General features: G+C 40.0%; 1 protein-coding gene across 5 annotated transcripts in view; it reads left to right on the top strand.

Annotated features, from left to right (window-relative positions):
• Window positions 1-27625, top strand: part of LOC126293451 (uncharacterized) — a 693872-nt gene that overhangs the window by 501141 nt on the left and 165106 nt on the right. For all 5 annotated transcript variants that reach the window (XM_049986686.1, XM_049986685.1, XM_049986684.1 and 2 more), the window contains 4 exons: window positions 6373-6601; window positions 12103-12321; window positions 13157-13278; window positions 17711-17899. In XM_049986686.1, coding sequence (XP_049842643.1) covers window positions 6373-6601; window positions 12103-12321; window positions 13157-13278; window positions 17711-17899 — 759 coding nt within the window. The remainder of the gene's footprint in view (window positions 1-6372; window positions 6602-12102; window positions 12322-13156; window positions 13279-17710; window positions 17900-27625) is intronic.

Here is a 27625-nt window from a genome sequence, read left to right as displayed (position 1 = left end):
ATATTCTGACATTGTACTTGTGAATTATAAAGAGTTTGGCTCTGGCATTTCCTTCCTCACTATATATTTCATTATTTACAGTATGAGTATTGCTTTTCCACTATATAAATGTGTGGTGTTGTTGTGCTGGTGAAACTGATCTTGTACCTCCTTCACTATAAATATTTCACCATTTTTTCTTTTTTGAAGTTTTTCAACTATGGAATATATGTGTATGATATTAATGGTTTTTTGCATGTGTGTGTATGGGGGGGAGGGGGGCTACATCTATTCAAATTCTTTTGATAAATTTAGCACTGTGTTCCTGTTTGTCTATGTTCTGTCATTTATCAGTTGCCTGTTCTCTGGTCTCCACATTGCATTGCAAGATAAATGACTTAGCACACATTTAGAAATGAATATAAAGAAGTGCACCAATCGTTCCACATTTGAAGATCACTTGAAACAGCATAGCCATCACCCCACAAATACAAGGTGCCATCAGTGAAGTCGTGTGTGTGTGTGTGTGTGTGTGTGTGTGTGTGTGTGTGTGTGTGTTACTAAAATGGAACAGCAGAATTTAGAGCAGCTTGGGGAATCTGTGAGTGTGAGCTTTGGAAAGCTGATACAGGCCTGTGGAGAACATTCCGTGTTTTTTAAGAGCACAAGTTTTTCACTGGAACAAATCATTTTTGGAAGGCGGAAAACACATTGCAGATGAAACTTGCTGAGAGAGACCTTCAAGTTGAAAAACTGACTAAAATGTCAAAATGTGTGTGTTCCTTTGTGAGGTTAGAATGACATTCAACAACAAGGATGGTGAGCATTTTACAGAGGTGTTCTTGAAAGGCCCAGGAAAAGGTTGAATCGGATGAGACTGGAAATTGCAGACAATTGGATACTGCAGCACGACAATGCCCCATGTTACATTGCCACTTCCATAAACAGAATTTTTGACCTCAAAAGCCTTTCTTATTGTTTCACAACCTCCCTGTTCACCTGGTCTGAGTTCATGTGATGTTTTTCTTTTCCTGAAACTGAAAAATGTATTATAAATTATGTCATTAAGGGACTCTGGAGGACATGTGCCCAGTAACTGGATAAAGGACAGAACAGATCCATCAAAGTTTAATGATGAAATTCGGCAGATGCTGAGGAAGCATAGGTTGTTGCACACTCTGTTCAAAAGGGAACACATGAATGATGACAAATGAAGGTTAGTAGAGATTCATGCATCTGTGAAAAGAGCTGTGCATGAAGCATACAACTACTACCACCGTCACACCTTAGCAAAGAATCTGGCAGAGAACTTGAGAAAATTCTGGTTTTACGTAAAATCAGAAAGCGGGTCTACGGCTTCATTCAGTCCATTGTTAACCAGTCTGATGTGGCAGTTGAAGATTGCAAAACTAATGCCAAAGTTTTAAATTTCACATTCAAGAAATCGTTCATGCGGGAGAATCGTACAAACTTACCATAATTTAACCGTTAGACAGACTCCCATATGGACGACATAATAATAAACATGTCTCTGGTGTAGAGAAACAGCTGAAGAATTTTAAAGCAGATAAAGCACCAGATCTGGATGAAATCCAAATTCTTGGCCCTTATATAGCTTGCATTTACTGTGAATCTCTCGCCTAGTCGAAAGTCACAAGTGGCTGGAAAAAAGTGCAGGTGACTCCAGTATATAGAGAGGATAAAAAAAATAAACCCGCAAAATTACAGACCAATATCCCTAACTTCTGTTTGCTGTAGAATCCTTGAATATATTGTCAGTTCGAATATAATGAAGTTTCTAGAGACTGAGACGCTTATGTCCACGAATCAGAATGGCTTTAGAAAGCATCGCCCATGCAAAAACTCACCTTGCCCTTTACTGACGTGATACACTGCGAACTATGAATGAAGGGCAATATCCAGGTTGCGTATTTCTAGATTTCGGGAAAGCATTTAACGAAGTGCCCCATTGCAGGCTGTTAACAATTGTACAAGCACGTGGAATAATTTCACAGATATGTGAGCGGCTTGAAGACTTCGTAAATAATAGAACCCAGTATATTGTTCTTGAGAGTGAGTGTTCATTAGAGACAAAGGTATTGTCAGGAGTGCCCCAGGGAAATGTGATAGGACCACAGTTGTTCTCTGTATACATAAATGATTTGGCAGACAGAGTGGGCAGCAATCTGCGGTTGTTTGCTGATGATGTCGTGGTGTACGGTAAGGTGTCGAATTTGAGTGACTGTGGGAAGATACACGCTGACATGGACAAAATTTCCAGTCGGTGTGGTGAATGGCAACTAGCCCTAGATGTGGAAAATCTAAGTTGAGGTGGATGAGTAGGAAGATCAAACGTGTAATGTTCGGACACAATATTACTAATGCTCTACTTGACACAATCGAGCCATTTAAATATCTGGGCATAACGTTGCAAAGCGTTATGAGATGGAACAAGCATGTGATAACTGTGAAAGGGAAGGCACATGGTCGACTTCAGTTTATTGGGAGAATTTCAGGAAAGAGTGGTTCACCTGTAAAGGAGACTGCGCATAGGACCTTGGTGTGACCTGTTGTTGAGTACTGATCAAGTATTTGGGATCTGTACCAGGCCACATTAAAGGAAGACATCGAAGCAATTCGGAGGCGAGCTGCTAGATTTGTAACTGGTAGGTTCAAGTGACATGTAAGTGTTACGGAGATACTTTAGGAACTCAAATGGGAATTCCTGGAAGGAAGGTGATATTCTTTTCGAGGAACACTATTGAGAAAATTTAGAGAACCAGATTTGATGGTGACTGACACACACCGAGCGAGGTGGCGCAGTGGTTAGCACACTGGACTCGCATTCGGGAGGACGACGGTTCAATCCCGTCTCCGGCCATCCTGATTTAGCTTTTCCGTGATTTCCCTAAATCGTTTCAGGCAAATGCCATGATGGTTCCTTTGAAAGGGCACGGCCGATTTCCTTCCCAATCCTTCCCTAACCCGAGCTTGCGCTCCGTCTCTAATGACCTCGTTGTCGACAGGACGTTAAACACTAACTCCACCTTTGATGGTGACTCCCAATTGATTCTTTTGCTGCCAACTTACATTGTACGTAAGGACTACAAAGATAAGATACAAGAAATTAGGTCTCATACGTAGGCATATAGACAGTTGTTTTTCCCTTGCTCTATTTGCAAGTGGAACAGGAAAGGAAATGATTTGTGGTGATACAGGGGACCCTCCGCCATGCACTAAATAGTGGCTTGCAGAGTATCGATGTAGATGTACATGTCGACTGCTCCCTACCAGTGAGAGTAGGATCGACAACCCCAACTGCTGCACATTTGGCGAGGTACGTTATTTGATAACATCACATGCTCAATGTTTATCATCCACTTTTGCAGTATTTCCCAACATTAATGGCCCCCATGTGTCTGAAATTAAATTACTTGTCTCAGCACAATCTACATCTCTTCATGGTTTTTAATTTGTAGTGAGAATCACCCTGTATTATTTCAAGAAATACAGCAGCCAGCCACTTTTAACTGGTTTCTGCATTTCCTAAAATAATCACACAAATATATTCTACAGTTGCCAACACTACAGAAAACAAAACATAATAACATAAATGGCATGCTGGGAAGTGCTTTCAGTGCTGTATAAAAAGAAAAGTTAACAGACTGCAGAATATGGAGACTGGGCAGAATAGCAAGCCTGCTATATGGCATTAAACTGCTTGTTACACACAGATTAGTCAGAAAATTGTATTTGAAGGTTCTACATAGTTTTGAAAATTTTCAGCTGGACATTTAAACTAGTCAGTTTTCTCTCATGATGTTGGTATGAAGGAGAAACAGAATGAACAGAGTCACTATTATGTCAGATATTCTTACTAGATTATGCATGTGGACCATGAAATTTTTCATGTATTTTCCATTATTATCTGAATAGTCAAAATATATATAGATATATAGAATCTTAATTACTATGGGTAATTAAAGGAGAAAACTCTGCTAAATAAGGCAGAGCCTGAGGTGGTGAAGAATGAATCAGAATTGTGTTGTTATCTGAAGAAACAGAAGACAAGAAGGGAAGACATTATTATTATTATTGTTGTTGTTGTTGTCATTGTTGTTAGTCTTTTATCCATGTACTTGTATTCCCCCCTCTTTCCGAACATCTCTCCTCCCTCTTCTTCTGTCCATCTTCTCGCGCACCTCTTTCATTCCCTCCTCCCCCTCTCCTTGTGCATCCCATCCTTCCCCTATCTCCTTGTCCATCTCCTCCACCCTCTCTCTCTCTCTGTCCAACTGTGCCCCTGTTCTCACCTTCCGTCCCCTCCTCCCCCTCTCTGTCGATCTACTGCTCCTGCTCGTTCAACCCGTATCCCACCCTCTCTGTCTGCCCTTCTTCTCTTGCACCTTTCTCTGTCCACCACATCCTACCCCCTCTCATTATCCATCGCCTCTTCTCATTGCTCTGCTGTGCTCATCTGTATGTATAGATCCTGGAATGTATTCCAATTCAGTCTGCACAATATATCTGTCATGCAGAGCAGCTTGGATGCCAGAGGTTATCTATGCATAGGAGTTAACAACACCTATCACCCCACCAGCCTCATCCCTATTGGATCTAGATGGTTGTCTCTCCTCTGACAAATAAGTATTATGTGTGCCAAATTTCATTGAAATTGATCCAGTGGTTTAGGTGGCAGTTTGGGGAACACACACACACACACACACACACACACACACACACACACACACACACACACACACACACACACGCTTTTAGACGTGTGTGACTATTTCAGGACAAAAGTGTACCGTATTTATTCGAATCTAAGCCACACTTTTTTTCCAGTCTTTGTAATTCAAAAACCGCCTGCGGCTTAGAATCGAGTGCAAAGTAAGCGGAAGTTCTGAAAAATGTTGGTAGGTGCCGCCACAACTAACTTGTGCTGTTGAATATATGTAGCACTACACAGGCATGCTTTGCAAACACAAAGATTAATATACTGGCGCCATAAGCTCTGTGTCAGTAAATAAATTAAAAGAAAAAGTAGAAGACTGTAAACATTATGCCATGTATTCTTGCGTGTTTGCTGCTATCTCATTTAAATTCTGTCTGCCTAATAAACTACAAAACTAGAGTGAGACAACAGCAAATGTGGAAGAATGTAAATATCATGTCATGTTAATATTCGTATTATTCTTATGCCTAATAGTGATACAGTCAGAAATGAAGCACGGCAACTGACTAGATTTTTAAATCTAAAATGACTCTTAATTTCTGTGCAGAATGTAATGTACTAAAGAGACGTCTGCAAAGATTTTCAAACGGAAAATTTTTTTTCCTAAACTCTTGTTCAGAACATCTTCTATCATACGTAGTCTATTTTTTGGTTCTTGTTGGTCATTGTCAAAGGAAGCAGCAGTGTAAGTAACAACAAATACCAGTCTCTTGCCATTGCTTCACTTACGAGACAATTCCTCTTTTTTTTAATTATAAGCCGTGGTAGCGCACACAAAAGCAAGCCATGCCGCAAGCAGTGACAGGTCGTAAACACACATTTATTAGAGTGCGACAAACAATGCCTGACACAGTACAATAGTGCATTTTCAGCTTAGAGTGACTTAAACACCTATAACGAAGAGAACAGCACTTACCAGATCAAAGCAAAATAAGCAACCGATTCAAACCAGATAAAGCACGTGAAAAAGGAAGGGTACCCGGATAAATACGGACGGAGCGCCTGGCACATAGCAATGAATTTTTAGACAACATAGTTGCGTGGAGGTAGCAGCGAGTGCTTGTACATTATTACTTACTAATATTATAACTTTAAAGTGTAAATTGCCCTCAAGATGACCCCATCACGGGTTGAAACCAGTTGGTGACAAAATGTGATTGTCAATGTCATTTTGATTAATTGACATAGCAATGGCTACTTGGTAAAGCTTAACTGTTAAACTTATGACTCATACCAAACTACCGTAGCTGTATCTTCATCCGTTCGACCTCAATTGTGTCTCGTGTTAGGGTGGTCTAAAACTTTTCTCTCCCCTCGAATTTCCAGTCTCAAATTTCACGTATGGCTTAGATTCAGGAAAATTTTTTTTTTCCTTGTTTTAGAGTCTCATTTTTCAGGTGCGGCTTAGATTCGAGTAAATACGATAGTGGATAATATGCACGAGTTCATATGATTTTACTGTACTTGTGACATATAGAATAATAAAAGACAGAAAATTTACTTTTGAGGTAAACTTAGAAATAAGACTTCAGTAGTGCTTTTATTTAATTTGATAATACGTCATCTCATTAAGCTACAAGTAAATCAGTAAACATATTTTTCACAACTGTCGCTATATTTTGGTACGACCACTATACGTGTGTCCATTCTAACAGGAGATATCCAGCACCGTAAGCTTTACATCGTCTAACGGCGCGGGCCCCCCATCCGGCGCATGTTCCCTGGAGAGTGAGCGCCGGTCCTACAGCTCCCAGCAGCTGGGCCACAAGGTGGACATGGTGTACAACCTGCTGTCGATGCTGCGCCACGAGCGCCAGGACATGAGCCGCACCCTGCTCGCCATGTCGAGCTCGCCCGAGAGCTGCGCCGCCATGCGCCAGTCTGGTATGTCGCTCAGAAGTTGTTCAGTAGCTCCTTGTTTTGTAGCTCGTGTTTCTGGTAAGTGTTGCATTATGGAAGGTTGCAGAGGAAACTATAGAAAAGCTATGGCTACAATCTGGCCTTTGACTGGTTTAATTCTATTTAAGAATTGCTGTATGATATTAAATAGATTGAGGAGGAGAATCAAATTTAATCTAAATCTGATAACATTTCTGATGTTGGTCAGATATTGTAGAACTATGGACAGATCATCAAGTAGTTTTATAGCTGCATTATTTCACTCTTTTTTGCTGCTAAAGTTACGCTCGCCAGGGAGAAATGCAGATAATTTTTCCTTTTAGTGTTCCACTATTGTTGTTGTTGTGGTCTTCAGTCGTGAGACTGGTTTGATGCAGCTCTCCATGCTACTCTATCCTGTGAAAGCTTCTTCATCTCCCAGTACCTACTGTAACCTACATCCTTCTGAATCTGCTTAGTGTATTCATCTCTTGGTCTCCCTCTACGATTTCTACCCTCCACACTGCCATCCAATACCAAGTTGGTGATCCCTTGAAGCCTCAGAATATGTCCTACCAACCGGTCTCTTCTTCTTGTCAAGTTGTGCCACAAACTCCTCTTCTCCCCAATTCTATTCGATACCCCCTCATTAGTTATGTGATCTACCCATCTAATCTTCAGCATTCATGTGTAGCACCAAATCTCGTAAGCTTCTATTCTCTTCTTGTCCAAACTATGTATCGTCAATGTTTCACTTCCATACATGACTACACACCATACAAACATTTTCAGAAACGACTTCCTGACACTTAAATCTATACTTGGTGTTAACAAATTTCTCTTCTTCAGAAACGCTTTCCATGTCATTGCCAGTCTAAATTTTATATCCTCTCTACTTCGACCATCATCAGTTATTTTGCTCCTCAAGTAGCAAAACTCCTTTACTTTTGTAAGTGTCTCATTTCCTAATCTAATTCCCTCAGCATCACTCTACTTAATTCGACTACATTCCATTATCCTCGTTTTACGTTTGTTGATGTTCATCTTACATCCTCCTCTTTCCTTTTAGTGTTCAGCTATATTGATGAACATCTCTATTGCTCTCTAACTGCAGTGGATCTTTGACAGCCTATTCTGCCATTGAAAAAATAGAAATATACTGTGAGGTTTTTGTTAATATTCTCAGTTTGCTTTAAGAAATGCCTGCAAGGTGGATGCGGACCTCAAACGTATTCTAATTAGTTTCTTTTGCGCAATGAATATTCTTTGTCTAAGTGTTAAGCTACTCTAGAACATTATCCCACAGGTCATCTGGGGATAAAAATGCGCAAAATACACGTATACAATGATCTCTGTGTCCTTGAAATTGGTCATCATTCTCTTGGCAAATATAGCAGAGCCTGAATGTTTTATCAGGTCAACTATATGATATTTCCAGTTTAAATTTCCATTAGTATTCACGCTCAAAAACTTGGAACTTCAACATGTTCATTATTTTGTGTTGATACACTTCTACAAACTCAAATTCTGTGGAGTTCACTTTATAGTAGTGTGGAAAATAATAATTCCAGCAGTCTTTCAATCTTAGTTAATTGATGCTTCATTAGATAAATGAATTTGGGTTGAATGGGTGAAATATTTGTAAAATTTAAAATACAATATGATTTCTTACATGACATTAGCTACAATTGACAAACAAATTACTCATCACCAATGATTTTGTAACAGCTTGACTACTGTCATATTGAAACCTCATGGCAGATTAAAACTGTGTGCTGGACCGAGACTCGAATTCGGGACCTTTGCCTTTCGCGGGCAAGAGTTCTACCAGGTTCGCAGGAGAGCTGCTGTTAAGTTTGGAAAGTAGGAGACGAGGTACTGGCGGAAGTAAAGCTGTGAGGACGGGGCGTGAGTCGTGCTTGGGTAGCTTAGATGGTAGAGCACCTGCCCGCAAAAGGCAAAAGTTCTGAGTTCGAGTCTCGGTCCATCACACAGTTTTAATCATCCAGGAAGTTCCATATCAGCACACACTCCACTGCAGAGTGAAAATCTCGTTCTGAATACTATCACACTGTTTGTCAACAATGAAACTGTCATGCCTTGTTTCTGTGCAGAATGAATGTGTTTTTACTGCTGAGATTGTAGTAAATTTATGCAATTTCCTGAAACACTAGTGCATCAGTCTACACCTAGTTCATGAAGAGAGTAACTACTCAGAAAGTACTTACAAATAACTTAAATACATTACATAACTTTCCGGAACAAATCCCAACATTCGTTCGAAAGTGTGAAGTTTTCTCCTTCTTCTTATTCATGGATGGATCGTGTAGGACCATGCGTAGTGAACATTTGTTGGCCTTCCTTTTCACCCAGTATTCCTTCATACACAACAAATGGGCTAGTTTTCATTGTGCAGACCACCTATGTCAATTAGTTTTTCTCTCTTCTTCCTCAAAACACCATGTGTTTGTGATTTTTCTGATTTAATTTCTTTCATGTAGATTTGGAGACCCTAATTCTCTCAGGTCTTTTTCCATCTGCTTGTACCAGTTCAGTCTTGTGGTTTTGCTCTTTAAAAATGTATGGATTTTGTGTGTTAATCTGTTTGAGTCCATTCTTTCTATATGCCCCATGAATCGTATTCTTCTCTTGCACATTGTTTCTGTTAATTTGGAGATATTTTTATATATTTGTGCATTGGGTTTTGTATAATGCACACCATCTTTAGTTTTTGGTCCTAGAATTTTTCTCATTATTTTACATTCTTTCACTTCTAATTCTCCTTTTAGTGTTCGGTGTTGAAGATTTAGTGTCTCAGATGTGTAGAGAGCTTCGGGTTTAATTACTGTTATTGTGTAGTGTTGTATTTTGCAGTTCCATGAGAGACTCTTTTTATTGCAAATATTTTTTGCTAACTGAAACACCATCTCCATTTTCTGGACTCTTGATCTGACAGATTTCTTTTCAGTCCAATTTTCTGCAATTCATTCCTGTAAATATTTATATTCTTTTACTCAAGAGATGTAGTTATTACCAATTTTGAGATCAGAAGGTGGATGCATCTTTGATGTCAGTCATAAATTTTGTTTTTTCAAATAAAATTTCTAGTCCTATTTTTGCTTCCTGTTCTTGTAATAATTGTAGCTGTTCCTGTGGATTGGTAATGTCTTCGATGATCAGTGCCATGTCGTCAGCAAATGCTAAACAATCTAATTCTATGCCTTTATGTTTTGGTCCCAGTCTGTGTGTTGGTGCACCTGCTTTTCTCCATTCTTGAACAACTTTTTCCAGAGTACAGCTGAAGAGCACTGGGGACAGTCCATCCCCTTGTCGCACTCCTGTGTCTATTTGAAATTCTGTGCTCAATTCTCCCATAAATTTTACTTTGGATTTGGTCTCCGTGAGTGTTTCTTTTATGATGTTTGTTGTCTTTTGGTCTAGTCCAATTTCCGCTAACACTTCAAAAGGGGATTCTTGATCTATAGTGTCATAAGCCTTTTTAAAGTCAGCAAACATGGTGGCATAACTTTTGTTTGAAGTACTATGCAAATATTTCATTGAGTTTTTCAAGTTAAGGATTTGTTCTACGCGTGATCGACCTTTTCTGAATCCAGCTTGGTATTCGTCTAGTTTTGAATCCAGCTGAGGTTCTGCTAGGTTCAGGAAGGCTTTAGACAGAATTTCGTATGTTATTGACAATAAAGAGATTCCACGATAGTTGTTGGGGTACGATGTTTCAATATTAGATAAATTCATGCAAATAAAGTTTCCAGTCTACATGCACAAGCAATAAATTAAACATTTTTTTTATTGCCACACTACATTAATATGATGTGGGATATTTTTGACAGTGCAAAACTGGATAAGCTGAATTCTTCAAGTTAAAAGATGGCCCACAGTTGCCATATTCCCTGTTGCTATTTTTTTCTTTAGTCTCTCGTATATGAAAATAGATTTTGCTGTAAACATGAAGATCTATTAAAAGGAAAAATCTATAATAAACATTTTTGGATCAGCGATCATGTGTAATATCATACCACTCTGCAACTGATCATTCCATTATTACATATATCACCAGTGGCAAATAAAATTAATATAAGACAGACAGAGTGAATCCAACGTAAGTGTATACTTGCAGTCAAATCACAACTCACATGTCGTTATGATGCCGCAATGCTAAAGACCTTGACAACATCGTTGACTTTGAAACCATTGTGGTAGTACCCCCTTAGCCCATAGAGGGCACGCTGAGTATACTTCGCCCGTACAGTTATTTGAAAAATTTTAATTGATATTTTGTACAATATTTAAGTAGTTCCATGGTTGTAAAGAGATATTTTATACATAACTGTTTTTATGTTATTATTGTAGTTTGTTTGTTTACGTTTTGATGATTACGTGAACGCGTTTTACACTGATTTGTTGACATGAAGTAGAGGGAGAAGAGCTAGGCGGAGCATCTTCATATTTAAGCATATGCCCGTCACTTGCTGGCACCAGTTGACATCACAGCAGCTGAGAAGAGTGCTCCACCTACCATCTATGAAGGATGCCATGGGTATAATAAGTCGTATTGTATTTTATCCTTATAAGCATTTGATTATATTTTACTGTCAATTTAGTAAGGATTCTATTACTTTCTGAATTAAATTACAGGTCTGATGGTGGTCACGTGATATGACTGAAACCGGTCGCCTATGTTCTCATAGCATTCGTGGTGCAATCAAGACTGAATTTTAAAAAAGAAAAATCCAGTAAGAAAGAGTAAAATTTTGAGAGCTGTTATTGATTTTTTTACTACTCAATGAAAACAAACTTTGTGTAATGGATTGCCGGACCTTGTTTGTAACACTATACGTGACTTGTTACTCTTATTATTAACTTTTGTGAAATATAACTCGATGTACTCAGAGTATGAGCCACTTGAGAATATTGTTATCAGAGGATACAAGCTCACAAAAAGGAAAAAAAGTCCTCCTGATAATGAAAATAGGGAACTAACGTATCTTGCACTAACTTTTTAATATCTTCTCTTTTCTATCTAATTCTTCCAAGAGGTGATAGTACTGCCATTTTCAAAAACGCAAGAACCATATCTTTGGCTTTTGTCTCTATCCTGAGGACTGATGGACTGCCAGTCTTCTTCTCTTTTGAACTGTGATGAGGTCAATGGAATGATTTGTTTCTCCTCAACTCCTCAAAAGCAATTATATGTAATTTGGGTGGGTTAGGTGACAGAGTGGTTGACTTGTTTTTGGGTTGTCTGTGTTTCCGTGCTTATCTTGCCATCTGGATTGAGGTTTCCCTGAAATGTGAGGTATGGTTGTTTCAACAGTGTCATGTATGATTTCATTCCCCACCTGTGTCCAGTTCGAGCACACACTCTGTTCAGAGTGACCTCGTCTTGGATAGGACTTTAAACAGTAGCCCAGCTTCCTCATCAGTTGTCCGTTGTGTGTTCCCGTCAGAGTTCTCGTGCGCTCAGGTACCTCTCACCTGTGTTGCAGGCTGCCTACCTCTGCTGGTGCAGCTGCTGCACTCTCCGGGGCAGAGTGCGGAGGTGCGGGCGCGAGCTGCGCGTGCGCTGCGTAACGTGGTGCAGGCGACGCCGGAGCCCGACAGGCGCGGGCGACGCGAGGCGCGCGTGCTGCGCCTGCTGGAGCAGCTGCGCGAGTACTGCGAGACCCTGAGGGCCACACTGCAGGGGCAGCCCTCCCCACAAGATGGTCAGTAGAATCTTTGCTTTCTACCTCATCTAACATCTGAATAATTATAGTCGCCTACAAATCTGCAGTGCATTGATGAAAGCATTTGCAAAACGTTGTTTGTTACCCCTTATAATTCTTCATCTGCTTCTTTCTGCTCCTTCTCTCAGTTTTTGGACGTTTACCTATTTTGTTCTATTGAATCGGGAAGTGATGACTGTTTAGCTTAAACTCTTTCACTGCTACAGACGTGCTCTGTGCATACCATGCAGAACTAGCACACTAGGCTGTGGCTAAGCCATGTCTCCGCAATATCCTTTCTTTCAGGAGTGCTAGTTCTGAAAGGTTCGCAGGAGAGCTTCTGTAAAGTTTGGAAGGTAGGAGACGGATACTGGCAGAAGTAAAGCTGTGAGTACCGGGCGTGAGTCGTGCTTCAGTAGCTCAGATGGTAGAGCACTTGCCCACGAAAGGCAAAGGTCCCGAGTTCGAGTCTCAGTCGGGCACACAGTTTTAATCTGCCAGGAAGTTTCAATATTGTTATGATCCAAACTATGAGTAGTTAAAGACTCACTGTACAGCTGTTAACAACAAGTTTACTAATAATTTTGCATTGATAACTTCCTTCTTTAATAATAATCTGTGTACTGTTGGGACGTTAGGCCACAATCTCCATTTCTTAACCTACACTTAACAGAACAACTCATTTTGCTTGTTAGATTATTATAATGACTGTTTCTTGTTGGGAAGTTTGAATTGAAATTAAAAAATAAATAAATAAAACAAAATAAATCCACAAAACTTTTTTTACTAAACAGTGAGCATTGCAGAAGTTTGGAGTGTATTATTTTTGTAACAGATGAAACAGACCACCACCCTGGTCCAGCAATTGCTGCACTAATGAAGCTATCGTTTGATGAAGAGCATCGCCATGCCATGTGTCACCTAGGTGGACTGCTCGCTGTTGCAGAACTCATACAGGTAATTCAGCTGTTCAGATTCTCGTTTGTGTTGTTCTCGCAGTCAGGAAGGTGAGTGCGACCTTATTACCATAATTGTTTTCAGTTAATACTCTCAATCCTCTTTCAGAAAGGAGCAAATTGCGTAGCATAGTCTCAGCTGGAATATTGTTAGGAATAATGTAGTTATGGTTTTAGTTGTCGTGAAATAGAAGTAATTGAAGGCTTGTACTGAGTGAATACACATCGTGTCACAGTTACTGCTGCATGCGATAATATGGTCTTGGTTTTCTTTGTTTTATGTGTGGGCCAATGTTACCCTGCTGTTCTCTTAATTTTGTTTTTTTCTTGTGTAGCAATACACCAAGTAATTTCAAAGTATGAGGATGATTAAAATGGAAACCTTAAAAGTGCTATAGTATTTTTAATTGTAACAATGAACAAAAAACTTACATGTCATTCCTTGATGTAGTCACGCTGACATTGAATGCATGTATTCCACCGCTTCTGGGTCTGTAGATACCGAGATGGAAGAATATAGCTTGTCATGTACTACAGTTTTCACCTGTTTGTCACTTCTGAGGTGCCTGCCCCGACTGCTTCTTTGAGTACACTGAACAGATGGAGGTGAATAAAGATGATGTACTAGACATTCAAATTTAATTTTTTGAATAGTCTTAGCTGTCTTAGAGGCTGTATGTAGTTGGGCATTATGCTGTAGCAATACTCCGAAAATGAGCATGACTTTTCCAGCAGGCTCTTGAGTGCAGAATTTTTTGATTTTGTTAATGAGCAAAAGTTCTTTAAAGGCATCAATGTGGTGGTCTTTCAATTTGGCAGTCAGCTGATGTGACACTCATCTCGCAGACACATTATCAGAGTGCAGTACATTGCGAACAATATTCTGCACTAAGTTAATACTATTCTTCAGTCTTCTGGCTGTTTCATTCATAGTTATGCGTCTACTCTACTTTACAATCTATTCTACTGACGCATTGTTCTGTCCATCACTACTCAGTGAGCCTGACCTGGCCTTCGGGCACCCTCCACAGAAGTTAAACTGCCTTTATACTTCCTACACTACTTGTACATTTGCTGCAATGACAAACATGAATCATCGTCCTACGTTGTCATTCTGTTATGAATTTTGATTGGTTTGAGACCTTCACCACCCAACAAACACATCACAGATCACTGCTCAGTAGCAGTGCAAGTCCAGGGCTTATCTTCAAGTAATTTAGATTTAGTTCATTGTTAATGAAAAAAGGTTTAGTTATTTTATACATTCTAAAAGAAGATATTATATTGTTTAAAAGTATTAATGTATTCCAGTCATGTCAACTGTAAATTTTCTTTTATTATTTTAAGGATCACGTTCACCTCCCAATAAGTGATGGGGCTAAGCAATGATTGTCTTTTATATAAGCATTCTACTGACGAAGACTTGTGTAACCATGTGCAGAACTTTTATTATTTGTCTGTAAAGTATTTTCTGCATGCTGTTCATTGTAAGATATTGTCAGCTGCTAATACTGAGACATATTTGACTAACTCGTTTTGCAGAGCTGTCCCTCCTTATTTGACAGAATTGGGGAATAATTTAAAAAATGATTTGTATTGAGAAAATACAGAGGATATATGATGTATTGAAGAGTGCATGCTCCTTTTAAGTCACATAAAGTAATGCAATAACATTAGTAGAATATACGAATATGTTTCTAAATGTTCATGGAAGGGTAACACATATAAATGTGAGATGCTGTCAATGGCATCATTGTCCCGATAACAAATCCTGTTTATGGCATTAGGTGTGCTTGAACAGTATTATTTCAATACAAACTGGAAGACTTCAATCGTATCATAATTATGAATCAAAAATTGTTGCAGCAATTTTGTTGGGGTGCCCATGATCCTCTCGTATACACTTGTTGCCCTTCAGGTGCTATACCTTTGGAACACTTAACACTGCCCTCAAGGAATGCCATTTAACTATCAATGTGCAAGTAAGCATTATAGAGTAGTTCTGGAGCCACTTACAGTATTTCTTTGTACTGGGAACCCACAATCTAGTGGTACAAACAGAACGTGCTTGAAAATGCAGGGCAAACGTGGTTAATCAACATATTCACCATTTATGTACTGCAACGAGTAAACCATTGATTAGAAGTGTCTTCAGGTAGTCTTTCTATTATAAGTATTACAACAGTAGCCAGGATGAAAGAAACAAACAAAAATTTTAGAACTGGCAACCACTCAATCTACATATGAATCCACTCAACCTGCATATGAATGATGAAGATTAGTATTAAAAGGAAAATTTATTTGAGAAAACTGCAAATTCATTGTGTTTCTCTTGAATGTACTGAACAAGCTGCTGCTCCAGTTAGTAAAACCTTCTCTGTTTTGGTCTTGAAAGTTTGGTGTGTGCACTGGCTTTCTTTAAATTATTCTTCATTGGACATCACCCACAAACATTTGCTTCTGTGAGTCCAAATTTTCTTCCTGCTGTGCAGTCTTCCTGAATCACCCCTAATTTAAAATTATCATTGTACTGTCTACACAAATCAGTTGGGAATTGCAAACACACATATCCATGTTTCTCAGTGAGTTATATAGCTGTAATTTGCATCTATTATCAATTACTATACTTTACATTTCTTACAGCAGTTTCAATATAAGCAAACTGAATGACAACATTATATTGTCCTCTTGGCTATCTACAGCTGAACCATCAGAAATTTTACAAATTTGAATTTATATAGTATGTATACTATAGCACCCTTGAAAAACAACACTGCTATTGACCAGTGGCAACTTTTGTGTCATTGTTAAAGCTCATGTTTCATTTTTAGTGCTATGTTTCAAGCGTTTTATGCGAACATATTTTGTTAGCATTAATTTGTCTCTAGTCTCAAGCCTAGATCACGACCATAGCCAGTTAAACAGTGTGTCTCTAATGCTCATAGGTTCGCAAAACATCAATTGTGCCTAGCAAATGGGTTAATAGTTTCACCTAGAAAATTTCACATCTATATTGATATGAAAAAATGACAATATTCTCCAAAGTAAATCTGCATGGGACATCAATTGCCAAACCTTCATCTATAAATGTAAGACAACCCTTCTATCTAGCTATGTAAAAACATTGACCCCTGCAGCTTTAGTGTACTCTGCAAATGTAAGACAACTCTGTGTTTTTTGAATTATGAATTTGAGAAGAAATGTCATGTTATAATTTGTGGTAAAAGTGGTGCATCAGACTAGGAAGATACATGGGCTGGTCAAGTACTCAGACTGTCTTGTTTCTCACAATGACTTGTCTCTGCACAAGAAAGCCGACGTAGAGGTTATGCGTATACCAAGATAGTGTGATGCCTTGCCTCAACCACTGATCTCATAGAAGTGCCTATCAAGAGAAGTTATGGTGTAGTATAGATGTGAATAACATTTGATGGCAAAGATGAGTGAAAGATTGAATAGGGAAAGCATTTAGAATATAAATAAACAGAGGAACAGGATTAAAAGAAAAATCTTTTTGTCCCTGACATAAATAAAATGAACTGAAAATAGAGGTTGTTATAAATGGTACTGTTAATAAATGTATGAAAATTTTAGTTGAATGGTGAAACAGAATGACGTTTGCAGCAAGCTATGTAGTAAAAACATATCTGTACCTTTTAACCAATAAAAATAAAATAATAATATAATAATAATACTAATAATAATAACAATAATAATAATAATTGTTTGGATAAGTAATTGAGAGATTAAAGTTTGTTTCACCTTTAAGATTGGAATTGAATTTCTTAATGTTTCTTAAAATCTTGCGTAGCATTGTTCATTGAGGTCACACAATAAAGTAAATGCAATTTACGGTGTGAATTTATCGAGCTTCGCACGTCCGAAGATCTATGGAACGTAGCCAGGGCCCATTATATATTTTTTGTAGACAAAGTCTGATATCTCACCTCAGCTTCCATCATGACAATGGGGTGACTAAAACTACTAAAACAGAGAAAAGCATACGATTAATTAAAACATGTATTCATTTCAGCATATACATTACGATATGAATCACACTTGCGAAAATTCTAGGTAAATAACTGCAGATAATTCACAAATGAGAGCAACTTGTTAGTTCTGCACCTCTTTTCTGCAATTAAATATCAATATGGCTAACTGTGGAGCCACACAAAAAAATTACGTCCTTCTAGGACAACGAATGACATAAGAGTGTGCTGATGCCTGCTAGCTGCGACAAGAGAGCGGTGTTAATTCCTTTGTTTTGCTTTCTCTTGTCTTAAAAAATCTATACATGTAATCTAAGTTCAGTAAATCAAATATCTTCTGTGCTCGAGTGCAAATGGTTCCTTAAAACCTGAACACGTACAGGTACGATTAGTAAAATGCGACTCGGGGCACACATTTGAGGGATGTTTGTCGTTGCTGTGCAGATGGACCACGAGGCCCACGGTGGAGCGACATCCGACCAGGCGTGCGTGACACTCAGGCGGTTTGCCGGAATGGCACTGACGAACCTGACGTTTGGCGACGGCGCCAACAAGGCTCTGCTGTGCTCGCTGCGGCCCTTCATGAGGGCGCTCGTCGCACAGCTGGCATCTCCCAGCGAAGACCTCCGACAGGTACTGCTGCACATGATTGTGTGAGGATTTTATCTTTTATTTTGTTGTTTTTGTATCCTGTCTCGATTCTAAGACAGCAGTTTGTAGATATGCGACAAAGCTGTAAGTTGAAGTGTATGCTTAGTTGTTTTAATTTCATGCCAACATTTAAACCAGAATTCATCTGGCATTCTTGTTGTGACTGTTGCAGAGTGATACTCAATGTATAATCAGTTTATTTGTTCTCCTTCTTGTAATAACTGTTTCTTCTTCTTTTTTCTTATTTCCTCCAGCTTTTTATTAAAAGAGAAGGAAACATAGCTGCTCAGACTCACAGTTTTATTTTGTCAAAAGTATGTATCGAGATCATTGCTCTCACTGTCACATGGAAATTATGCTCATGTTTTATGTTGTTGCTAGTCATACAAATGGAAGCATACTTTGTTTTCTTCTCACCGTTATACGGATTGTGATCCAGTGGTCAACTGCACCTTGGAAATTTGAGATGTAGTTTGTGGTCTGTCAACATTCTGGCTAAATTGCCTGTTATCTCATATTTTTATTCTAGACTATCCCATTAGACTGCACTAGAATTTCATTTACTGCAACATAGTTTGATGCTATTATTTTAACGATATGGGAAAAGCAAGAGATACCACAAACATTTTGTCGAAGTTTAATGTAGATTTTTGTGGTGCAAGTGAAAGTAAGAAGAATAAAATGAATTGATTTTACCAGTGAGGGCTTTCGTTGTTTGTTGTAGCAGATGTTGCATGGAGTACAGATGCAGCCCCTTACTTTGCTGCTTCATTGTGACATATGAAAATGCTTACTTTGTTTAATTTTATGTTTCCTCACTTACTGCTGTTTATTTCTTTGTTTACCATGTTGAGACTGCACTGTTGGTTGTGGACATAACAAACGGCAAGAGATATACTCAGTCTGTACATATAACCGAGACACCGTTTGCGATGCAGGTAAAATACGGATTTTGGGATACTGCACGAAAAGTTGGCCAGCAGTGCTTGATTGACACAGCCCACATATGCTTTCACAATATAACGTAATCTTTCAGATACTGTAAGCTTTGTGCCACCATTTACACAACTGCACTGTTGCCTCACTGCTGATTACTATCGGCATTTCATGCTAAGGCAGTTGATATGCAGTTTATTTATGAGTATATATGGTGTTTTAGAAACCACAGCACTACAGCTACCAGAGTTAACACAATAATATACATCATTTGATAGAGAATCTTCCAATTTTCAGGTTGGTTGACATGACTTTCCTTTATGATATGAGAAATATCATAGGTGGGGAGGGGTGGGGGGTTTCAGGTCAACCAGAATCCAGGCTAATAGAAAGTCACCTTGTTTGAGGAAGAAAGAGAACCTGCATTGTTTCAGTGACTGTTATGATGCTTGCAACTCATGAAGGTGAGTTTTAGCCAACGCGTTTGTGTGTTTTATTGTTAATTTTACAGCAAGATGTTCTAAATCTTTAAGAGTCAAAGGGCATGAGGAGGAGGTAGGAGTTGAGGAAAGAGTGAGGCAGAACTGTAAAATACTCATCATATTATTCACTCTGTGCATTGAGCAGCCAGTAACAGAAAGTGAGGAGAAATTTGAACTTCAAGTGGAAAAAAAAATTTCAAGGTTTGCCAACAGCATTGTAAGCCAGGCAGATATGGCAGACTCACACAGAAGTACCAAATTGAATCAGCGAGAAAGAAATTCCAGCACAGCTTTTTTTTAAAATAAAATGTGTAAAGGGAGACCAAGGATTAAATATTTGGTGTCCCAGGAGGAATGATCAAAAGTCAGGTATATGGCAGGAACTTTCATTCTGCTGAGTAAACATTGGCTCTAAAATGGGTACCTTAAGACCTATAAGCACTTCTGAGATACTGTGAAACAAATCTCTTCTACTGCAGGCTGTTTGTTTTCTATATTTTGGGAGGTGGTAGCATGGACCAAGACAAGAAAAAATTGTGTTGGAAACCCGGGTTCTAAAGTGCGTACTTTAAGAGCTATGAGCACTTGTTCATCTTTGCTACTGTTGAACATACCTCTTCTACTGAAAAAGAGCTCATAGCTCTTAAAGTATGCACTTTAGAACCCGGGTTTCCAACACAATTTTTTCTTGTTTTGGTCCATGCTACCACCTCCCAAAATATAGAAAACAAAGAGCCTGCAGTAGAAGAGATTTATGTCACAGATTCAAGCATGAAAAGTGCATTTTAGAACTCGTGTGGCTAGAATTTCTTGCCTCGAATGATCATTTGTATTATCCCTGAATACTGACCATTCCTTGTGGGACACACTGTATAGGAAGCAGGTTCAGCTGGATGTAAGTTGCAGTAATTGTGCAGAAATGGGGTGGTTCCATAGGGTAGACCAGCATAGAAAGTTGCCCCAAACCAATCTCTGAACTGAAAACTATGACTGCAAAATTCAAACCTTTTTCATTTGCTTCTCAAATGAAATATCAGTGTCAGCAATTGTGAATGGTTTCAGATTTTATAGCATTGGAGAAACCAGCAGACTAATCATTCTGAAAATAAACTGTGGGCTGTAGCCTAAGTGTTTCTTCATGATTAAATTTATCTTTCAGGAATACTAGTCCAGAAAGAAACACTGCCAGAAAAAAGTAAATAAATTAAAAAAAAATTATAAAAAAATGCAGCACCCTCAAGAAATGTGTCCAGTGCCACTAGGATATACACTACTGGCCATTAAAATTGCTACACCAAGAAGAAATGCAAATGATAAATGGGTATTCATTGGACAAATATATTATACTAGAACTGACGTAATTACATTTTCACGCAATTTAGGTGCATAGATCCTGAGAATTCAGTACACAAAACAACCACCTCTGGCTGTAATAACAGCCTTGATACGCAGGGCATTGAGTCAAACAGAGCTTGGATGGCGTGTACAGGTTCAGCTGCCCATGCAGCTTCAACACGATACCACAGTTCATCAAGAGTAGTGACTGGCGTATTGTGATGAGCCAGTTGCTCGGCCATCATTGACCACACGTTTTCAATTGGTGAGAGATCTGGAGAATGTGCTGGCCAGGGTAGCAGTAAAACATTTTCTGTATCCCGAACAGCCTGTATAAGACGTGCAACATGCGGTCGTGCATTATCCTGCTGAAATGTAGGATTTCACAGGGGTCGGATGAAGGGTAGAGCCACGGGTCGTAACACATCTGACATGTAACGTCCACTGTTCAAAGTGCCGTCAATGCGAACAAGAGGTGACCGAGATGTGTAACCAATGGCACCCCATACCATCACGCCGGGTGATACGCCAGTATGGTGATGACGGATACACGATTCCAATGTGTGTTCACTGCGATGTCGCCAAACACGGATGCTACCATCATGATGCTATAAATAGAACCTGGATTCATCCGAAAAAATGACGTTTTGTCATTCGTGCATCCAGGTTCGTTGGCGAGTACACCATCGCAGGCGTACCTGTCTGTGATGCAGTGTCAAGGGTAACCGCAGCCACGGTCTCCAAACTGATAGTCCATGCTACTGCAAACATCAGTGAACTGTTCGTGCAGATTGGAAATGTCCCCATCTGTTGACTCAGGGATCGAGACATGGCTGCACAATCCGTTATAGCCATGCGGGAAAGATGCCTGTCATCTCGACTGCTAGTGATACGAGGCCGTTGGGATCCAACACGGCGTTCCATATTACACTCCTGAGCCCACCGATTCCATATTCTGTTGACAGTTATTGGATCTTGATAAACTACAGGGTACGTTCCGAAAGTAATGCAGTTGAATTTCCCGCGCCGCTCCTAGTAGTCGGAGTGGGAGCGGGCCACATGGAGTAGGTGGGGGGGACGCTACGCTTTGCCGCGAAACTGGTTTCAGTGCTCTCCGAGCTGTGGAAGCGGCAGGACGTCTGTTATTGTAAACCTCTGCGTTACGCGATTAAGTTTTGTGCTAAACTGAACAAATCTTTTGAGGAGACTAACAAAATGATTCGTGAGGCTTACGGGGACTCTGCTCTGTCCTACTCACAAGTTTCGAGGTGGTTAAAGGCCTTTAAGCCCAAAAAGGCAAGAATGAGCAAATCAAAAGTGAAAACAATGCTCATTGTCTTTTTCGACAGCAAAGGAGTGGTCCATAAGGAGTTTGTTCCTCAAGGACAGACAGTTAACGCTGCCTACTACGTGGATGTGCTGGAAAGACTCTGCAAAAGGGTCGTCAGGACGAGAAAGGACATCTCCGCTACCTGGCAACTCCATCACGACAACGCGCCTTGCCACAACGCGCTAAGAGTCCGCGAGTTCCTGGCCAAACACCAGGTGCCAACGCTGCCCCCCCCCCCCCCCCTATAGTCCTGACCTCGCCCCAGCTGACTTCTTTTTGTTTCCTAGGATTAAGTCAGCCCTGAAAGGAACCCGTTTTTCGTCCATAGACGAGATCCAATCCGCCGTGACGAAGACCTTGCGAGAGGTCCCAAAAGACGCCTTCCAGGGCGCGTACCGATCATGGCAGAGTCGCTGGGAAAAATGTGTAGAGGCCCAAGGACAGTACTTTGAAGAATTTTAAGTGTTTGTGCAAATCTGTTCAATAAATTACTTTAAGAAAAATAATTGTATTACTTTCGGAACGCACCCTGTATATGCCAAAGTCATATTTCCCCTCCTCTGTTGCGGCAATGTCGCGATACGATAAACCTCAATCGCGATAGGCTACAACCCGACCTTTATCAACGTCGGAAACATGATGATACGCATTTATCCTCCTTACACGAGGCATCAGAACAACGTTTCACCAGGCAACGCTGGTCAACTGCTGTTTGTGTATGAGAAATCGGTTGGAAACTTTCCTCATGTCAGCATGTTGTAGGTGTCTCCACCGGTGCCAAGCTTGTGTGAATGCTCTGAAAAGCTAATCACAGCATCTTCTTCCTGTTGGTTAAATTTCGCATCTGTAGCATGTCATCTTCGTGGTGTAGCAGTTTTAATGGCCAGTAGTGTGCATATATACAGAGAGGTTACAGAGTTAGGGATTCATTTATCACAGTCATTAGCAATCGGATGGTGCTCAGAAGCCCTGTCTGCACACACTCTTCTTTGAGTCTGCCGGCAGTAACTGTGCTGAGCTTAAGAGGTGAACAGTGTTCGCAACATTCATTCTAGGATACATTCATGCCCTCTCGTGAGTACGTATTTGTGTTGAACAGTCTCCTCCATTTGAATGAGGTTACATTGTGGGCCTGTGGAAAGCTGGATGGATGTATTGACAGATTGCCACACGTGTTGGGCACACTGTATTGACAGTGTGTCACTGCTTGCAACAGTGGTCTGAGAATCATTCCCACACCTGTAGACTAGGTTCCAGATGTCCACATAGTACAGACCCATGTCAAGATCAATGTGTTGTATGAGCTGCAGTGGCTGACCGAACGTCATCTAGGGACAAAGTATGGCTACGTGTTACATCTGATGTGTTATAGGGGCCATTGGGAACAGTTTGCTTGCAGCAGGATTTAGATCATGTGTGTCTCTGGCTAGGCTACCGCTGATATCATGACAGTGCCAAGTGTGGTTACTTTGTGGTTCTGAAAGAGTTAAGGTGGAATGACGCTCAATTGTCTCTAGTGATGAGAGTAGGGTCGGTCTGTATGCGAGTGATGGAGTAGATGTAGATGTGTATGCCGTAGACTGGTGAGCCGCCTATTTCAGAGTGGATTTGCCCATAATGCTTGGGTCCCATCCCAGGCTTCATACTGTGTGGTGGCCATCAGTTACAACTCAATGGCACATTTGTATCCTGCAAGATGAAGTAACCGGTACCCGCTAAATTTCACAGGCTATCTACATCTACATATATACTCCGCTAGCCACCAAGCGGTGTGTGGCAGAGGGCACTATATGCCAAAGTCATATTTCCCCTCCTCTGTTGCACTCACGGATCGCGTGAGGTAAAAATGACTGTCTGAATGCCTCAGTACGAGCTCTAATTTCCCTTGCCTCGAGTGGTGATCATTGCGCAGTTTGAAAGTTGGTGGTAATAATATATGCTCTACATCCTTGGCGAAGATCGGATTTTGGAATTTAGTGAGTAGCCCGTTCCGTTTAGCGTGTCGTCTATCTGGAAGTGTGTCCCACTTATTATTATTATCCCTGAGCTACTGGCATTTCTTCAACAGGAAGGTGATGCGAATTTCCAGCAGGACAGTGGACGTCCAGAAACGCTACTTTGATGTAAGTTGCTCTTCGTGGTGTACAACAACAGCCCTGGGCAGCAACTTCACCAGATCTTTTGTCAAATGAACATGTAAAGTTCGTGTGATGCTAGAACTCCCTAGCCCTCTAGGGGCTGCAAGAACCATTGCCAAATTGTAACAAAAAGGACAAAATGCTCTGGACAGTCTATTGCCATTTGGAATCCTTGTGATTGTTCGCATCTAACTTACATGCCTATGTTACTGCAAGAGGAGGGTACACTTTCGTATTGATGAAACTGTTTGGGCTCTGTTTATTGTGACATGTGTTTCATTTGGTCTGAATTTTTTATCATAAGCTCGTACAATGATGAACAACCTGTCACCTCACTTGCCAAAAAAATATGACCTTGTTGTTGAGAATATTCCATTATTTTGTCCAACAGTATGTAGGATTGGAAAGTAGAATTGAGAAGTACTGTGTGAACTGAAGTTGAGAGAGTAAGTTGTGAATCACTCCATGATAACTCAGTTGTTAAGGACTCTGCCCACAGAAGGCAAAGTTTTGGGCTTGAGGCCAAGACCAGTATTCAGAATTAAGCATTCTGGAAATTTTAACTTATTCTTGCCATCAACCCTGTGCACACAGCTGTCAATAGGTTTCTATTTGATCTCATTTTTGAGACTACTATTTTTGTGCAAAGGAACCTGTTATGATTGGTAGAAGGGACTTACAGATGTACGTTTTTTTTTACAGAAAATGTTTTCTGGTAGATTTATATAACAACAATTATTTTAAAATCTAAATTTTTTTATTTGCTGTTTGAGAATGGTACCAGCTTCAAAGAAGAAATGCTATCCTTAGTGGTATATTTCTAGGACTGTTAATACACTGTATTCACACCATCTGGACTGAGCTAAAACTTTTTTATTGTGTTGTGTGAGGCTAGTGTTAGAAACATTTATGTCTGTAACAGAATGTACTCAAGATAGAACTGAAATGCCTTTCTACACCATCTGCTAATTTATGAGCAATAGGGGGTTGACAAACAAATTGAAACAATTGCTCACTAAATATCAGGTGTTTTAAAATAGCTCTCTTAGTGGAAGAGGGATAATAGAAAACACAAAAGATCTGTGAGAGTGAACACGTATACAACCTTCAAATTTTATCCAGTTTATATTATAGAATGGTGTGGTACAGTTGTTGATACAGGACTCCACATTCAGGAAGATGCCAGTTTAAATCCTCACACATCCGTCCATATTTGTTTTCCACAAGCTCCCCATATCGCTTAAAGGCAAATGCTGGAGTCTTTCCTTTCAAAAGGACGCTGCCAGTATTCTCCCCTAGCTTGAGCTGCATTTCTAATGACCTTATTGTTAAGAGAATTTTAAACCCAAATCTAGCTTCATTTTGTGTGACCATTACTGATTTGTCTGGTGTAAGGGATAGCTGCAGGTGGATTATTTTACACTAAGAAAATGCATTAGTAGTCCACTGTGAAATATGCTGTGAAACAAAATAGCATAGAGAGGGCTACAAAGAAATGTAACACTTTTTACTTACTTACTTGTGAATTTCTTACTCTCGCTATTAAAATAACTTTTTCACTTTTCCCACTGAAAGTGAGGACACATGGTGTTTTTTCTCTCTCTGGCTCCTGCAAAACTTAAGAAAGCACATTATATGATAAACTCACAATTGTTAAAATTAATGTTATTTTTAAGATAAAGTTGTTAATTTAGTTGCAGTAAGTTTTTGGTTCTAAATAATAACTAAATTAGATTTGGATTCAGCAATAAAATTATTGGATTGTTGCATGACACTTGCATATTTAAAAAATGTAAAAGAACTACATTAAATGTATGTGATGTAAGTGTGGAAACACATTAAACAGACGAGGATATTTTTTTGCACAGTCATTTCTTTGTACATACGTGGTGTCTATTCTTTAGGACATGTCCAAAGTACAGACACTATTTTTTAACCCAGCAGCCACTTTACATTAAGACATAAATGATTACAGACATTGGCTGTGAATGAGCAATGATGTAAACCAATGGGGAAAATTGAAAGTTTGTGCTGAACTGGGATTCAAACATGGCTCTCCTGCTTACTAGGCAGTTGCTCTGACCTCTTAGCCATCCGGACACAGTGGATATGCAAACTTCCTGGACTACCCCAGCACACCTCCCGTCAGACCCAGATTCTCAGCTTACCCATGCAGTATGCATTTACATCAGTGCATACTCGAAACAATGTCTGTAATTCACTTGTGTCTTAAAATTGTTTGTGTGGGTTGCAAATGGGAAAAAGTTAACATTGATGTTCAATTATTTGACTTCCACAATGGAAAAGGTTTCCAGTAGTTTTTACCATGGGAAAAGTTGTACTGAATTTCTGTCTGATGAATGAGAGCGCAGGCTCTAAGTCAACATAACTTTCTATTTGTGGTGTTAGTTTCTTTGTTACTGAAAGAAATACTGTATTTCCTTTTTGTAAAGATAGATAAAATGCTTCTAAATATCAACCAGTGGCATTATGCTTCATTTGGGTTGAAAGTATGGTTAATCGCTTTTTATCATGATCATTTGTCACATCTGTGCTCTGCTGAATCTGGAAATGGTGGTACACTCCAGTAAACATTTGTAGCATGTACCTGCAAGTCTCCGGCTAATATATGTAACTGGTCTGCAAAGAAACAGATACCACACACGCATGTGACATTGTTAATGGTGAAATGTGCTCACATATCCACTGTATTGTACAAGCAAAAAAAAAAGAAAAACACACCCTCCAGCTGATCATCACTTAGAATGCTTCAAAAATAATTAAGCAGAACAGTTGTTTATTAAATAAGAAAGATGGAATTTGTTGAAAGGAAAAAGTAAATAATACACTCCTGGAAATGGAAAAAAGAACACATTGACATCGGTGTGTCAGACCCACCATACTTGCTCCGGACACTGCGAGAGGGCTGTACAAGCAATGATCACACGCACGGCACAGCGGACACACCAGGAACCGCGGTGTTGGCCGTCGAATGGCGATAGCTGCGCAGCATTTGTGCACCGCCGCCGTCAGTGTCAGCCAGTTTGCCGTGGCATACGGAGCTCCATCGCAGTCTTTAACACTGGTAGCATGCCGCGGCAGCGTGGACATGAACCGTATGTATAGTTGACGGACTTTGAGCGAGGGCGTATAGTGGGCATGCGGGAGGCCGGGTGGATGTACCGCCGAATTGCTCAACACGTGGGGCGTGAGGTCTCCACAGTACATCGATGTTGTCGCCAGTGGTCGGCGGAAGGTGCACGTGCCCGTCGACCTGGGACCGGACCGCAGCGACGCACGGATGCACGCCAAGACCGTAGGATCCTACGCAGTGCCGTAGGGGACCGCACCACCACTTCCCAGCAAATTAGGGACACTGTTGTTCCTGGGGTATCGGCGAGGACCATTCGCTACCGTCTCCATGAAGCTGGGCTACGGTCCCGCACACCGTTAGGCCATCTTCCGCTCACGCCCCAACATCGTGCAG

Source organism: Schistocerca gregaria, chromosome 10 (genome assembly GCF_023897955.1).
Source record: "Schistocerca gregaria isolate iqSchGreg1 chromosome 10, iqSchGreg1.2, whole genome shotgun sequence".
Lineage (NCBI taxonomy): Eukaryota > Metazoa > Arthropoda > Insecta > Orthoptera > Acrididae > Schistocerca > Schistocerca gregaria.
Note: the sequence above shows the minus strand (reverse complement) of the source record. Positions and strands in the feature narration are given on the sequence as shown.